We start from the raw sequence: 17,262 nt of genomic DNA, 5'->3' as shown, positions 1-17,262 counted from the left end.
TTTGCATTTGAGCTAATCGGCAACTTTTCAACTACTTACAACTTTTTAGCTACTTTGCAACTACTCAACATGCTAGCTAGCCCTTCCCCTAACCTTAACCTGAACCCTTTTAGCTAATCCTTCCCCTGTACAACATTAACGTCTAGTATCCCAAAGGTTGCGAGTTCAAATCTCATTACGGACAACTTTAGCAACTTTTCAACTACTTACTACTTTTTTTAGCTACTTTATAACTACTTAGTATATTAGCTAACCCTTCCCATAACATGAACCCTTTTAGCTAACCCTTCCCCAACCCTAGCCTTAGCCCTTTTAGTTAGCCCTAACCCTAACCTTAACCCTTTAACCTAACCCTAAGCCCTAGCCTAGCTAACATTAGCCAGCTAGCTAACATTAGTCACCTAGCCACCTAGCTAGAATTCGTAACATATTGTACGTTTTTCAAATTCGTAACATATAATATGAATTGTAATTTTTAACACCATACGAAACGGAATACATACCATACGGAACATATCATACTAAATGGAGTGTCTCATATTCACATACATAATAATATGACATTTTCTGAGACCAGGTTGCAGCCACCAAATAGGCCTACCACAGAAGGGAAATACTATTTTCATGCCACTTTGATACCAAAGTGACTTAGCGAAAATGCTCTCCTAACCTGCTACAAAAATCACTTTGTATCGAAGTGGCGTGAAAAGAGTGTGTACACCACAGAAATCCAACAGTTGTCCAGTGAATCCTCCCTTGATACAAAAGGAATAGTGATAGGACATTTCAATGCATTTGATAATAGAAAATAAAAAAACATTCCATAGTGATAATGAATGATTATTTGATGATGGTCTAGTTCATCATGTAGTCCTGAAAAACAGACAGGAGGTGCATGACATCTAGAGGACATATACTGACATTGCATCTGTTTGCAATATGATTGAGACATTATTATGAAGATATTTTGATATTTCAAATACACCGAGCCAAAATAGATGTCATTTTATTTTGTTTTTCATTTTCAGTCAAGCTATTAAGTCATCCCAACCCATTTTTGTAAAAATGTCAGTGCCTTATGTTCTGGCAAGAATGAATAATATTGCAGAATTACATCTACATGTGATGCATGGGTTAAATTCTAAAGTAATCGTTGACTAGATTTGCTGCAGTTTTTAAACATATAACTTCACATTGCAAGTATAACAAATACAGAATCTTGTTGTCATTATTGAAGTGGTCCTTTTTTTTAACCACTAGATGGTGCCTAATATCAGAAACTGATTCTGAAGAGAGCAGAAAAGTAATGTAATTGTATTGTAGTTGATGGAATTAATATTATATTAAAACCTGATAGTATAATACATATTTTTTTCCTCGCATCTGAGCAGTATCAAACAATATAAGATACTGTAGGCAATGAAGACTGGGAAGTTTATATCACAGGAAATGACTCCAGTAGGCAGATGTATGAAGTGATGTTTATGGCTGTGCTGACAGGCACCGACAAGTGTAGGAGGGACCTGGGCGCTAGACAGCCATCCCTTTCACAGTGACCTTCTGCCCACCTTCAGATTGGCTCAGGATAAATCAGAAGGTCTGATGCAAATGCTGGAGAGATAGTGTTGTCCTCTATTCCTATTTCTATGCACAGTACTTCTTCCTTCATCTCTAGCAGTCTATGTATCTCACTCTTAGTCTTTCACACATTATCTCACACACAAAAAAAACCCCCACACAAACACAAAGAGACACACAGGTTTGAACAGACTTCGTAGGACTTTACCCTTTTATCCAGTAATCTGGTCTCTGAGTTGTATTGCTTGAATTTCTTGGATCTTATTGATTTGAACACATCAACTGTGAACATTTTCAGCAACTGAATAAAGAAATAATGGTTAAGGTCAAAGAAATCCAGCACAACCATGACTTCTGTTGAATAAAGAATGCCTCAAGGTTGCTGCTATACTTTGATACAAACATCTCCAGTGTGTAGCGTAAGCTACTATCAAACTAGGAATGTGACAAGCATTTCGCTACATCCGCAATAACATCTGCTAAAAATGTGTATGTGACCAATACAATTTGATTTGATGATAGAAAAAGACATTACCTCAATTATCAGTCATTCAAAAGGATGGTATAATTTGTTGTTATTGTTTGAACATTTAATGACAAATAATTGGTTGATTTTTCACAATGTTTTACCTTATAAATTAGCTTGAAAATGCCAACGTAGCACACTAAGGAAGGATTATTCCGTTTGATGCCGCAACAAGTCCAAAGAATAACCCAAGGGTGGCTGTTTCCACTCTCATGCTTCCATATCTCAGTCTGTTTGACTGTGACATTTCTCCAGTCTAGAAGGGAGCAAGGTTGTGACCTTTCCACATACAGCTCTGATGTCTCTGCTTCATTCTTTTTGAAGGGGATAGTCAATGTGACAAGATCAAAGATTGGACCTCTCCTGTGAGTCAATATTTAATCTCACAACTGTATCAAATGAATGTGACATCTGAATCTAGAGTTTAATAAAGGCACTGGGATGGAATGAATGGAAAGTCATAGTGCTAGAGGTTTCATAAATAATTTAGCCTGCTACTTTATATAGCAAATAAACATACAAACCATCACACAAAAATACATATATTGTCTTTTGATGTTGGCTGTGACCAAATGCTGCTGTTGATCAAGTTCATTAATAAACCATCAATAAACGTTTTAATTATCACTGAAACACTGTATAGATGTTTGATCAGTCCCCTTGGTAATTCCAAGTCTCCTCCCAGACCAATTAGCAGAGAAAGAACCACATTAGCACTGTGCCTCATCCAAAACTAGAACTCTCTGCATTAGACTATGCTTCCCTATCAACTATACGGTAATAGACGCTGGAAACACTTAAGTCAGATTCCCAGATTCATTGTGAGTAAACCACTTTACAGCAGAGTAGAATTTACATGGCTGTGTCATTTGACAGCTAATTACGCTGCTGTATGGCCCACCTCTGCTTGCCAGCCACATGGTTGTCATGGAGGGTGCCATGTTGTGGAATGGCCAAGGTAGTGGAGCCTGGTCAGCAGGCTTCCCCCCACCACCAGTCTGGCATTCCAGTCGGGTCATCTTTTTTTCTGATGCCTACAACAATATTCAACACATACCACTTTCAATTTAGTGGAAGGAATGTGTTTTGTCTCCTTAAATACCTCCATAATCCCATATCTTGCACTCAATAAATGACAGGGAAAAGAGATGGTCCATGGTTATGTGACGGAATATAGGTGGTCTGTCACAAGAGATTAAATAATGACAAGGACGTCCTGTGACTTACAGACTAGAAATGGACCAGCTGTGTGTAAATGTCTAACAAGCCAGAGTCCCACTAAATCCTCACAATATTCCTCAGATCATTTTTAGAAATGTCACACGTATATGTGGTGTTCTGCCTTGTAGATTTCCATAGATTCATAGGTTGGCTAATTCGATACCTCATTAGTGTGTGATATCCTCAAGAACAATGTTAGGATTGATACATTATGTCCAGCTGCTGGTGTGTGTCCTGCATGCATGTGTAACAGAATGGCCACACAGTGGCTACGCATGCATGTCACAGGAAAAGTACAGGGTTGATAGATTTCAATGGCCACTTATCCAAGGTTAACAAGTTTACAATGCATACTAAACCCTTTCCTATAGCCAATCTACCAGATAATTTCATTACTCAATTTGCCTGACTGATAATCTATTACACATCCTCTCTGAAACCTATTTCGGGCATAGGCCTAGCTATTTGTCTTTTTATAATCTGTCAATTATAATCTTGTGAGGGTTATGATGTACTAATAAATGATGGCATTAATGAAAATGAATTATAATGTCACATAATGTGTGTGTCTGTTTGTAAATCATTTATATGAATAATTATGATCTGTTTCAGTAGGCTAGATGTGGATAATCCACCTTCAGCTCTAATTGTATTTTTTGGGGTATTGTTGTAAGTAAGCATTTCACTGTAAGGTCTACCTGTTGTATTTGATTTGATAAACCTATAGAGGCATCGACACAACATCCAACATCCCATCAATCAACAAGGTGCAGCCTTTATCTTATCCACATGGTTTGGCTCTGGTTTTCTATGGCCTGCTGTAGATCTATTCTGCGATGACCTTGAGTGTTATGCCGGGTCAGGAGGACGCTTGACTTGCTCTTTATTCCCCTATGGCCCAGGCAGACTATGAGTGAAAAAAGAGCATCCTTGTGAAGAGAAGGTTAAGATTTCAACTACAACATGTACATTCAGATCTAATCAGTGTAAAAATATTATTGAAAGGTCAAAAGTCCTATCTTCTTGTGGCATGGATTTCTCTATTCTGATTTATTCACCTACGAATTTCACGCAATAAATCCGTTTTGATGCTTTTGAAACATCCCATAGTACAAGGTCTATGTTTTATGTTCAATCTCTAGTGATGAATACTATGACTAACAGATGAATAACACGAAAGGAAGTGTTTTACATCCCAGGAAACGGGGAAGAACGCTGCCTTGATTCTTTTGGGTGAGAAATCCTTGTATTAAAACCCTGTAATAAACTAAAAATCCCGGTAATTTTCCTCACGGTTCCATTGCTGTTCCCTTGGTAACAAGCAAACCCTTGCCCTTCTGGAGCCTCCTGACATTCGCTTGGAACGTACCAAGCTGCTGTGGGGAGATCTGTAGATTTCCATTTCACTAATACGTTTTTTATAAACCAAAAATTGGTTATTTTAAAAACAAATAATAACGTGCCTTATCTTTTAATCTTCAACGTATATTTATATTCCAACGAATCTTCTAGATGTTCCAATTTTCGTACGCACATTGGCATTGAGTGGCATTACGTTACCCCTTCAAATAAATCAAACTGGCAGTCGTAGAGCGAGCTGTCAAATGCCCGTTGCTTGTTGTGTCAAATCCGTGCTAGCTACAAAGTAACGAAGATAAATCAAACACCCAGTTACTTTCTTCTGAAAGTGGTTATAGCTCATCTATAGCTAGGTAATACGACAATAATTAAGTCGACCGTTGAAGGTTGAACAGCACCTGTCCTCTCCACATTTTGTTTTTCTCTGTTCCATGGTGCTTTCTACCCTGGCTGCGTGACTGGTGGCTTGCGCTGGGGAACGAGTCGTCCTGATGATGAGGTAAGCAGGTAGAAATGCTAGCTTCAGCTTGTCAGTGTCCTAGCTAGCTCGCTATGTACCCAAATATGATGTGTCATGTATTGCAGGTTAGGAAAAGTACCTAATAATAAAGTGTTATCCCGAAGACTTAAATGGGAGTGCATGCAGTCAGAAGCTAGCATATTATGTTTGTCATCAGAGAGGAAGAGGCGAAGCGAGGCTTTACTCCACCCCAAAATGTATCCACGAAGACAAGACCATGAAGTAAGAAATTTAGGTACGGTGGTCAATGAGAGTGTCGAATTCGGTCAACAACAAAAAATGAGTGCTAATTTGCTACGTGGGTTTTATTTGATCGAATATACGTTTCTTAATGGTTAGGTTGTTACGAATGCAGCGTTATAAAAGTGGACGCACGTGGCATTTCGTCAAGTTAAAAAACGACTTTATTTTGAAGTTGTGCCTGTTGTTCACACGCGTATCTGCCCTCATTGGCTAGAATGGTCCTATATGACATCGCCTCCCGCCTGCATTCCATCTTTGAGGACGTATTTTCATTGTTAGAGCGGTCACTCGATTATCTTGTACATATAATATAAAATCTTTGTTTTCATGTTAGCGTGTGCTAGCTATCAAAGTTCCAGCTGCAGTAGCTAGCTAGCTAGCTGTGATGGTGGCTCGTTCACGGACTTTGCTAACGTTGGCTAACGTTATATAGCCAGCCGTAGCCTATTTGCTTACTACCTACTGATGGCTGGCTACTGTGAACGTTAGCTCCCAAGACTTCAGCCAAGTTACTTGTTTATTGTTGGTACAGTGTAGATAGCTAGCTATAAGCTCAGATCACATTACAAGTTACTTTGATGTCACTTGCTTTTTAAAATTCAGATTCAAAGAAGGGGGAACGACCTTTATTGTGATACTTCATTTTTAAAGAAACAGGTTAAATAGAGATAAAGATAGCTAGCTTGTTTTCATAATGTGTAATGTCAAATTGTTTGTTTATCTTTATGCAATTTTCAGTGCAATCATTATAACTATTTTTTGTCCTCTTGAGAAAGCATAGTGGAGAAAGTAGGCTCTTATGTGTTATTACACATCCACTATGATTATATTAATTTGTTTATAACAGTGAACAATAATAATTCCAAACCAAAGGAGGAATTATGTTAAGACTTGGCTCAAGATGATCTGAAATAGCAGAGCATACAGGTTTGCATTAGAATATCTGCAGCTAGCCTGGTTGTCTGTCTGTCTGAGCTTTGCAGCCAGTACACAGCAAATCCGTGCCTGATCTGCTATTGGCCAGAGAGGGCTGGGAGGGTCTTCCTGGAGGCGGAGGAGCAGGCAGGAAGGGGGTGGCTGGAAATGTTTCAGCTAGAGAGTTAAGCAGACAGTCTTTTCCTCCACTGTCGTGGAAAGAAAATCCCTGTCTAGGCATGGGCCTGAGCACACAGCACTGAGAAGGGAATGAAAAATATACACATGGTGATTATCTTTAGACAGAAAGTAATTAGAAGAAGTCGGACTACCGACACAGACTCTGTGGTGGATGTTAGAGAGACTGAGGAGCTCCAGCACTGCATGAGGTAAGAGGATTTTTTCCCTTGGCTGCTCTGTTTCCTGACTAGTTCATAAAGGAATTTGCTGCATTATGCTGCATACCATGCGGTGAGAGGGAGAGATAGGGGACTTCACTCGATAGGGGACTTCACTCGTAGAGGTGGTTAGAATCTGCTTCACTGATCATGCTCTTCTTGCAGTTACTGCTTCTTCTATTTGCTTTTGGTTGGCTGTTCGTCTTTAATATGTACATTTAGCTGGTTAATGTTGAGAGTTTACTTCTCCCACACTGCCAGCAAAGAACAAGGTGCTCCCTTTACGCCTGCTCTGCAATTTCCTGTGGCGTTTCACCACTTACCCAGTCTGTCTGTCGTATGTCTGAATGACTTCCAAAAGTGTGTGTGTTTGCACAAGGTTCATAAGAGTGTTTTCTTTATGTACATGGCTCTGGGGGACTGGGGGCCAACATCTCATAACCATGATTTATTCTCTGATACACCAGGTGTTAACTCTTCATCAAATCTAACACAGAAAAAAACATCAAGGAAAGTAACTTGAGAGGGTCTGTCACAAATAGAAAAATGGAAAGGTCTTCCTATTCCCCCTTCCCAATTCAAAGTTTGGGCCCGGGGACAGTTTTCTTCTGTACTATCCTATTGACACATTTTTGAAGCTAGGCTATGAAATTTTTATGTTGTAGGTTTCATATTAACGTTGCAACATTCAATTCCGTACTTTACAGCCCTGCATGAATAACCATTTCTTTTTCTATTTTGACTCAAAACCAGTAGTTCCAGCCTGTGCTATTTCCAACTGTTTTGGAAGTTATAGGCTACATGAAACTAAATTACAGCGCACACTGATAGAAAGGATCTATTTTCCTCTCACATTTGTTTGGTCTCACTGGTGGCTAGACTGCTGTAGATAAGTACTGCAGATTTTCTCATACAGCAGTGCAAATTGAGCCTTAGTAACTAACATGAAGAAGATAATTAAGGTCGTGCCAGTTCAGTTGGTAGTTGAAGACTATTAGAATATGAAGTGCATATGCTTTCTGATTCAATAAATTGCTGCTTGCATTGCCCATGGCTGAAAGCTAGATGGTTTACAATAGTAACCTCTGTAACTGTTAGGCCCTAGAGCTGGTTGTTCATCCCAGGCGAACAAAACAGAATGTCAGGGTTAACACTGACCAAACTAGGCCATGAATCCATAGATGCGATAACGAGGTAGAGATACAGGAAAAAGGCCATATAGTTACATATCAGGATATTTTTTATATTATTATTATTTTTTATATTATTTTTATATTATTTTTGTGCTAGTTGGTTGTACTCCATTATTTTTCCTTCATAGCTTGTCCTTCATCTTTTTAAATATATAGCCAATTTGTTTTCAGCACATTTAATTCCATGACTGATCAAAACTTGTTCTCTCAAGGCTCTCTCTTGTCCTTCTGCAGAAGAGATATGGTGAGCAATATGTTTGGAACAATGAATCATAATTTAATCACTGTATAATATAACATATATAAACAATAACCTAAATGTAGGCTAATTTTGCAGGGGGGTATTGAGATTCGGGATCTTTCCCCCCACGGCATCTTTCTCCCATGCGTTTCCATGGCATTTCAACTGTTTTGGTCGAGTTCCGTTGACCTCTTTACCGCATCTATAGATTGACCTAGACCTATTTTCATTTGTATACGCAGCTAATAATTTAACTCCCTTAACAAAAGTAATGATACATTTGCCAAGACCTCTCACATGTCAAATTGGAAACAATATTTTCATGATGAGTTCAGTCTGTAGGAAATGTAGGCTATTTTTTCACCAAAGTATCATTCTCTGGGCCATGGGATTATTCAAGGCTCTCCCTTAATTTGCATTTTACAGCTGCCTTTAGGGCATCCAACTGATTTATAGGGAATAAGTATAAACAAGAATCAAAACCAGGGCTACTGCAAAACAGGATGAGTCTCTCTCTCTCTCTCTCTCTCTCACATTGACAACCTTGTTACTGAATTCACAAGTGTTGCAGTACAGAGCCTCCCACACTAAGCTAAAGGGCAAACTATTGAGTGATAGTGTTGCATTTCTATATTTCTGTTGCCCTGATATGTTTTGCCAATAACAACAAAACCATGCTCACTTTTACGAAATTTATACAGAAAATACAGAAGATTGTAGGACTCTTGTTTACAATAGAATAATACCTCTCATGAGAGATGTGCAAGTTTACCTTCTACTTTATTAATTACAAGTTATTTAAAGTTGCTTCACAAAGTACCAGACATCACAATTACCCCAATTACATGCATTTCTGACCGTGGAGAAAAGGATGTTGAATTTAAAAAAAAAAATTTTTTTGACGTGATGTCCTACTTTATCCCCCAAGGCCATCAGCTAGAATTTGAACGATATTGTTGCTGCACTTTAGTCATTAACTGGACTTGTAGGTAGCCTAGGTATCAATTGAATTTATCTTCAACCCTTTGTTTATTATGTAGCGTAATACAATGCATTCAGTAGCCTAAGCTTACATAATAGAGTCAGAAATGTGGGTGTAGGACAATGTAAAAATGAATGGCAGACATGCCCTGTACTGTAGGCTTTACCACTCTGTAGGTTTTACCTCTCTGTCCCCCTTCAATTGTTGAATGCCACATTGCATCATGCTGACATTGAGGCTAAAATTGAATTCTGTCCTTCCATCCAGGATGTCAACAAAATTGATATCACTGCATGTTATTATTAGACTCAGTCCCCAAGGCCTTCACTCTGTTTGGGGTCCTTCTCCTAGTGTACCCCCAGCAGCTCTGGCTCCCGCCAAGCATATTTATAATGTGGTCGTATTGGACTTGTCTGTCTGAATAGAAAGGCTGTCCGGGGATAAATACAGTGCCGAACATAGAGTGCATGGAATTAAAATTTCATAAACCGAAGGCCGAATACAGATTCAAGGTCAGAAGCATTAATCAGTCAAATATATCACTCTGATTGTAGGAAGAAGGCTGCTGTGCGGGTGGCTGTCGATTAAGACACAGGCCCACGTCACAGGCTGACATTTGCAATAGCCTAGCTTGTAGGATTTTAGCACAGGACTATGGCGTAGGCCAACAATATCCCACTGGAACAATACCCCACCACCTCAAATGACAGTTTAGCAGTTTGAGGGGGGAACTGGACTAATATGGAGAGGTCACAGGAGTGTTATAGGCACCTCCCTACCTGTGTCCTAAAATCTATCATGCCTCATCAGCGTTATCCTAGACGCACATTTACCAAGGCTGCCAATAAGGATCATATTATATTGTCCGACATAGTAAGCCTTTTAAGAATAGCCCTTATGTAATTTTGGCGTTTGCAAATTTGCATGCCTCCCTCTACTCATCCTGTTTATTTAGCTCTTATTGTAGACTAACTGATGTAGACTGTAATTATGTCATTAATGGTATTGTGCAATTGATATGTAGAGTTGACAGGTATTATTTCAGGAGGACAAATTACATTTCATGCACCTTTTTGTATTCACTTTCCCCAAATGGGCTTGCCTTTTACCAGATCTGAACATGAGTTAGGACTAGGCTAATTGCAAAAGGTCTCAATTGATATTAGCCTATTCATTACCTATCTTTCCATAGAAGTCGAAAGTCCTTTGGGAGAAAAGGAAATTAGATCCTGCCTTGAGTGTTTGATTATTTTTTTAATGATTTTCACAATTATTTTGTTCATATAGATGGATGTGTATGTCCATTAGATGGGATGTAATGGAGGTGGTTTACTCATACTGTATGGTCCTATCATAGAGTAGCCTACATCATTTTTTAAAACACATTTGATTGCTTGACACAATTCATCATGATATTTTTAACCCAAGCTATGCTGTTGCCATGCTTCAGTTTGTGAAAAGAGCCCATAGCAACTCGAGCAGTATAAAATGAAAGTAGGCTAATAGTATAGTAATAACAAGAGCACTAACATACATTATTTATAAAAGAACTAGGCTAACCTAACTCTTTCCTATCTTCCAGATCACCAACAGAAAGTGCCTTTCAGACAACATCTCCAACTTGAACCTGCTCTGTGGTCCATATGTGCATGGAAAGCCAACGCTCCCTTTAAGGCCAGGTCTGAGCTGTGACAGGGGATACCTCAGCTGCAAATCTTCAGTAGCCTCCAATTCATTTCTGAACAACTCCAGTGACTAAGAAATCCAAGAGGAAAGCATTATTGTGGAGAGGAGAACTGTCAAAGCACAAAGAGCTGACAAATTAGAAGTTGGCAAAGTCAATACCAAGCACATCTTCGTTAATATTCTATCAACGAGCTCCATTGCCTTGAAATACTATTGTTGAGAGTGTTCTTGTCAGTGGAGGAGGAGAGACACTTGGGGGTGTCACAGAGCAAGCCCCTCAACCTTTTCAGAGGTCTGCCATAGGTGCAATCTGATTGATGAGTGATTGATCATTAATCGATTAGCCTTCCTCCCGGCTTATGATGCGAGGGCCTGTCTAGTTGCTACATATGATTTGAGAACTTTTCAAACACAAATAAAACAGAGCCAAAAGTTGTGAACTTTTTTACGTGAGGCCATTTTTGAGTTAGAGTCAACCAATATATTGAACTTGCAGCATTCAATTGGAACCTCTTAACATGGCTCTGAATATATCTTCGATAAGAGACACAAAATGGCTGACATTGGAAGTTTGTCGGCAGTTTCAAAGAGGAACTTGCTCACGGAGTGATGAGGAATGCAAATTTGCACACCCACCAAAGAGCTGCCAGGTTGAAAACGGAAGAGTTATTGCCTGCTTTGACTCGCTAAAGGTAAGCAATGTCATGCACCATTCTTCTGTTAGATTCATGATTCTTTGCCTTGTGTGCTGGGAGAACTGTGTTAGGCCGACCTAGGAGCCAACACAGATAAAGAGATACTAAATTGTTTATTGTTAGGAAATAGAAACAGAAAACCTCTGCAGTTTGCTGTTTCTCTCATCCCACTAGACATCCCAGTGCCAGGTACTGTTTTTTCTGTTTATTCTAATCCAAAATTGACATCCCCCATGGGGTGTATATAAACTATAACCTAGTGCTGGCTTCCAGTGGGATTACTGCTGATGCATTCTCCCTCTCACCTCAGTGGCCCTGGCTGTCTGTGGCTGGGCCTGGGTTAATCCACAGAGAAGCTCTCACTGCCCCTCCCCCGTGGATTATTCTTATGTTCAATCATCTGCTTACCTCCTCTGGCCAAAGGGCCTGGTCCCTATCGGTCAAGGCTGGTGCTCCGACAACCATCAAGAGGAATTGATACAAAGAACCTATTTTTCCAAAGTGCCTCTATAGGTTTGAGTCCTTTATTGAGAGGGTGAAAATGGGTTGCTTTTGATTTTGCCCATTGAATTTTCACCTCAAGCCGTTAATGGAGACGGCGATAGTGTTGCAAGTTACTTTTTGTTATTGCTATGGATGGCAGGACATTTAGGGCCTCACTAGTTGCCCAGCCATTAATCTTAGAAAGAGTCACACACTGTTGCCCAAGCTCCTTCCAGAACAGTGCAGTCATTGAGCTGCTTGTCCTCCAAGGCTTGTATCTACCAACCATGCATCTAATGTCTTAGCCTACTTACTGGGCCCTCGGAGACTGGAGCCATCACACCACGAGGCTGGTGATTAGAACCTGGGGGGGAAAGGCTGCTCAAGTCTCATAGGTTCCTTCAGAACAGAGACTTGCAATGGATTTTAGTTTGAGGTGAATGTGGAAGAGGCTTTACAACTGGGGGCAGTATATTGAGTGTAATACTCTTGCTCCAAAAATAAATGATTTGCTTAACTTTTCAGTTGTTTATTCTGAAATATTGTGGTGGGCTAGGGTACATTAATGCCCTCGGCAAACAGGATTAAAATCCTCTCTGGCTCAACCCACCCACACACGCTTCATTTCACCCAATATTGTCTCTATTGTTATGTCACAGTTATGTCACAGTTGCTCTTGTAATGAGGGGTTTTTTAGACTATAGGGTTTCATAGACTGCACTTCAACTGATTTTAATGACACTAGGCTCAATGTCATCACTTCTGTTCTACACATCACTATAGCAACTGTGTCTGTCCAGCTTCTGTCCTGAAAGGGGATACTGTAATGCATGCTAACTTGTTCATTTCTAAGGTGAATTGATTTCCTGCTGCAGTTCAAGTGAAATATTGATTCATAATCAGGATTTCCATGTGCTTGCATCAACCACTATCTGTGATGATATTAAGTGATACATCTCAGCCTAAAACATGTAGGCCTATGATTTCTATATGGACTGTTCAGAGCACGCAGGAGAGAGAATGAGAGAGGCTCTGTTGTTAGCTGATGGTAGGGGGATGGGAAGAGACTGGTTAGAAAATATACAAATGCCTCAGTCATGTGATTATGTCACGATTCGTTCTGCTGAATAGCCTCTTGTCTAAGAAGAGTTCCTCGAGTGTTGTCTGTAACTGACATTCCTATTGGCTCAACTTTGACAGTGGTTTCCGCTGTGATTTAGCCCACATTTTCGCTAAAACATATTGATGTGTTCTTTAGTAAACTGAATGATAGGCTAGCCATGTTGGCCCACTTTTACAGTTTTGATGTAATATCATATGAACAAAAACTGTGTTTGTTCAGCTTGTGGATTTGTTCTGTTGTTTTCATAAGTACTCCTTATCAACCTCTAGCTAAAGTACTTTTGGAGGTGAACCGTTTCAATAAAACACTGACTGGAGCTTAGGCTTAAGTCTGAACAACTGGTGAGGCAGCATCTCTTATGCATGTCACAGGTCTGTTCTCCTGATTCACCCTCCTGCCCTAACATGCCTAACCTCATTTTGTGCATGTGATTCCACTTTCCCCAGCAGCAACAAATGCATGACAGTAATTACTTTCTCATGACTGGCTACAAATTGACGAGGAAAGGCAGACAGAAACTTGTGTTGTCCACAGATTTCCCCCATCTTATCCGAATCGTCTGCATGAGAAGCTGTCCTTTGCCTTACTGACCTGCCGATTTCCTCCCCAGAAATAGGGATGGGCGTCAGGCCCTGTCTCTCCCACTGCTCTCGGCCTAAACCAACACTGCTGTGTTGGCTGACTGGCTGGGGCTTGGCTGTCATTCATGATATGGCTGAGAGGAGCTGTTTCCTGTGGGCTGGTCCCAGGAGACTGTGCTGAAGCTGGGTCAGAGAAGCCTCTGAAGACAGAGAGAGCAGTGAAGAGAACAGTGCTGCTGATGCCTGGAGCTAAGCTCGATAGCTTCCTAGCTTACAGAGAAGTAGGGTGAGACGTTATGTGGGCTATCACATATGATTAGGAGCTCAGCTGATTAGGAGCTCAGCTCAGCACTACATTATCACCACTTGATGCAAAGGCAGTGAGTAGGAAATATCAAATTCAGTTGGATGGATACTTAATTCGTTGGGCCTTACCTAGGTTAGCCTACATGTTTAGCCTACTAGGTGTAATCACCATATGCCAAATAGCCTAGCTATGGCACTTTCTGGAAACATGAAATCTAGGCCATGCGTTCATTGTCAACTGCAGGGGTTTTCAACCTTTTTTTGCCCAGGGACCCCCTCCCAGGCAAACCAGCGACCCAGGGACCCCCATCATACGTTAGCAAAAATATATATTTTTCACGTCTTTATCATGACACAAGGCGAGACCCAGATGCAGACACAGGAGGCAGATGGTTGGAGTTTAAGATGTTTAATGATCCAAAAGGAGTAGGCAAGAGAATGGTCGTGGACAGGCAAAAGGTCAAAACCAGTTCAGAGTCCAGGAGGTACAGAGTGGCAGACAGGCTCATGGTCAAGGCAGGCAGAACAGTCAGGCAGGTGGGTACAGAGTCCAGAAACAGGCAAGGGTCAAAACCGGGAGGATTAGGAAAAGGAGAATAGCAAAAAGCAGCAGAACGGGGAAAAAATGCTGGTTGACTTGGGAACATACAAGACGAACTGGCACAGAGAGACAGGAAACACAGGGATAAATACACTTGGGAAAACAATTATAATTATAGGACTATTTCTCTCTATACGATTTGTATTTCATATACCTTGGACTATTGGATGTTCTTATAGGCACTTTAGTGTTGCCAGTGTAACAGTATAGCTTCCATCCCTTTCCTCGCTCCTACCTGGGCTCGAACCAGGAACACATCGACAAGAGCCACCCTCGAAGCAGCGTTACCCATGCAGAGCAAGGGGAACAACTACTCCAAGTCTCAGAGTGAGTGACGTTTGAAACGCTATTAGCGCGCAACCCGCTAACTAGCTAGACATTTCACATCGGTTACACCAGCCTAATCTCGAGAGTTGATAGGCTTGAAGTCATAAACAGCTCAATGCTTGAAGCACAGTGAAGAGCAGCTGGCAAATGAATGTTTGAATGAATGCTTACGAGCCTGCTGGTGCCTACCATCGCTCAGTCAGACTGCTCTATCAAATCATTGACTTAATCATAACATAATAACACACAGAAATACGAGCCTCGGGTCATTAATATGGTCGAATCCAGAAACTATCATTTTGAAAACAAAACGTTTATTCTTTCAGTAAAATAAGGAACCGTTCCGTATTTTATCTAACGGATGGCATCCCAAAGTCTAAATATTGCTGTTACATTGCACAACCTTCAATGTTATGTCATATTTACGTAATATTCTGGCAAATTAGTTCGCAATGAGCCAGGCGGCCCAAACTGTTGCATATACCCTGACTCTGCATGCAATGAACGCAAGAGAAGTGACACAATGTCACCTGGTTAATATTGCCTGCTAACCTGGACTTCTGTGTATTGATTTTAAGAAAGGCATTTATGTTTATGGTTAGGTACACATTGGAGCAACGACAGTCCTTTTTCGCGAATGCGCACCGCATCGATTATATGCAATGCAGGACACGCTAGATAAACTAGTAATATCATCAACCATGTGTAGTTATAACTAGTGATTATGATTGATTGATTGTTTTTTACAAGATAAGTTTAATGCTAGCTAGCAACTTACCTTGGCTTCTTACTGCATTTGCGTAACAGGCAGGCTCCTCGTGAGGCAGGTGGTTAGAGCGTTGGACTAGTTGGACTAGTTAAACGTAAGATTGAATCGTTCTGCCCCTGAACAAGGCAGTTAACCCACCGTTCCTAGGCCGTCATTGAAAATAAGAACGTGTTCTTAACTGACTTGCCTAGTTAAATAAAGGTGTAAAAAAAACCTGCAAAATCGGCGTCCAAAAATACCAGTTTACGATTGTTATGAAAACTTGAAATTGGCCCTAATTAATCGGTCAACCTCTAGTTGAGACCAGGCATCTTAAGGTGGTCTCCAGGTCCTGATTAGCTCGCTCCAATTGTCCGTTCGATTGGGGATGCAATCCGGAGGATAGACTGGCCGATGCCCCAATACGAGGTCAGAACGCCTTCCAAAACTGAGATGAGAATTGAGGACCCCGGTCGGAAACCATGTCCACTGGGAGACCATGGATCTGGAAGACGTGCTGCACCATGAGCTGGGCCTTACTTGACAGAGGGTAGTTTAGGGAGAGGGATGAAATGAGCGGCCTTAGAAAACAGATCCACCACTGTCAGAATTACGGTGCAGATGGGGGAAGCCCAGTGACAAAGTCCAGAGAGATATGGGATCAGGGATGAGGAGGCACCGGTAGTGGCTGAAGAAGGCCAGAAGGAACTTGCCATGGAGTCTTGTTCTGGGCGTACACTGTGCATGCGGCGACGAAGGCAAAGAGGTCAGGAACCATTGTGGGCCACCAGAAACGTAGTCGAGGGAAGGCTAGGGTACGGTGGGAACCAGGATGACAGGTTAGCCTGGAAGAATGATCCCATTCCAGGACACGGGACCAAACTGAGTTGGGGACAAACAACTGGTTAGCCGGGCCCCTTTCATGTCCAGGCTGGGAGCGTTGTGCCTTGTGAACCAGGGTCTCAATGCCCCAATTCACAGTGGTTGCTAGGCATGAGTTAGGGAGAATGGTTTCGGTGACAGAGGGTGTGGCAGAGGAACTGTATAGGTGAGAGAGAATGTCAGGCGTCACATTTTTGGACCATGGGCGGTAGGAAATGGTGAAGTTGAATCTGGTAAACAACAGAGCCCACCGGGCCTGCCTGGAGTTAAGGCGCTTGCTGTAAGGAGATATTCCAGATTTTTATGGTCGTTCCAGACCAAGAATGGCTGTTCTGCTCCTTCCAGCCAGTGCCTCCACTCTTCCAATGCCATCTTGACCACCAGGAGTTCTCGGTTGCCTACATCGTAGTTCCTCTCTGCAGAATTGTGACGATGAGACAGGAAGGCACGGGGATGAAGCTTTTGGTCCTGGGCAGATCGCTGGGACAGGATGCCCCCCACTCCAACATCCACCTCAACCACAAATTGATGCGACGTGTCCGGATGGATGAGGATGGGTGCTGTTGTGAACCGATGCTTCAGGTCCACAAAGGCTTTGTTGACAGCAGGAGACCCTCTGAACGGTACTTTGGGAGAAGTGAGTGCCGAGAGGGG

At 41.4% G+C, this 17,262-nt stretch overlaps 1 protein-coding gene across 25 annotated transcripts in view; it reads left to right on the top strand.

Annotated features, from left to right (window-relative positions):
- Window positions 1–4,912: 4,912 nt before the first annotated feature.
- Window positions 4,913–17,262, top strand: part of LOC112237020 (muscleblind-like protein 2a) — a 38,181-nt gene continuing 25,831 nt past the window's right edge. For 12 of the 25 annotated variants that reach the window (XM_024405708.2, XM_024405694.2, XM_024405666.2 and 9 more), the window contains exons 1-2: window positions 6,518–6,751; window positions 10,759–11,554. In XM_024405708.2, the coding sequence (XP_024261476.1) occupies window positions 11,381–11,554 (174 nt within the window). In that variant the 5' untranslated portion in view covers window positions 6,518–6,751; window positions 10,759–11,380. Of the gene's footprint in view, window positions 5,184–6,515; window positions 6,752–10,758; window positions 11,555–17,262 lie in introns of those variants that run through there. The other 13 variants (XR_006082787.1, XM_024405670.2, XM_024405648.2 and 10 more) reach the window with 5 other exon arrangements.

Source organism: Oncorhynchus tshawytscha, linkage group LG03 (assembly GCF_018296145.1).
Source record: "Oncorhynchus tshawytscha isolate Ot180627B linkage group LG03, Otsh_v2.0, whole genome shotgun sequence".
NCBI classification, from domain to species: Eukaryota; Metazoa; Chordata; class Actinopteri; order Salmoniformes; family Salmonidae; genus Oncorhynchus; species Oncorhynchus tshawytscha.
The sequence above is the reverse complement of the archived record's forward strand: the minus strand, read 5'-3'. Positions and strand labels throughout refer to the sequence as shown.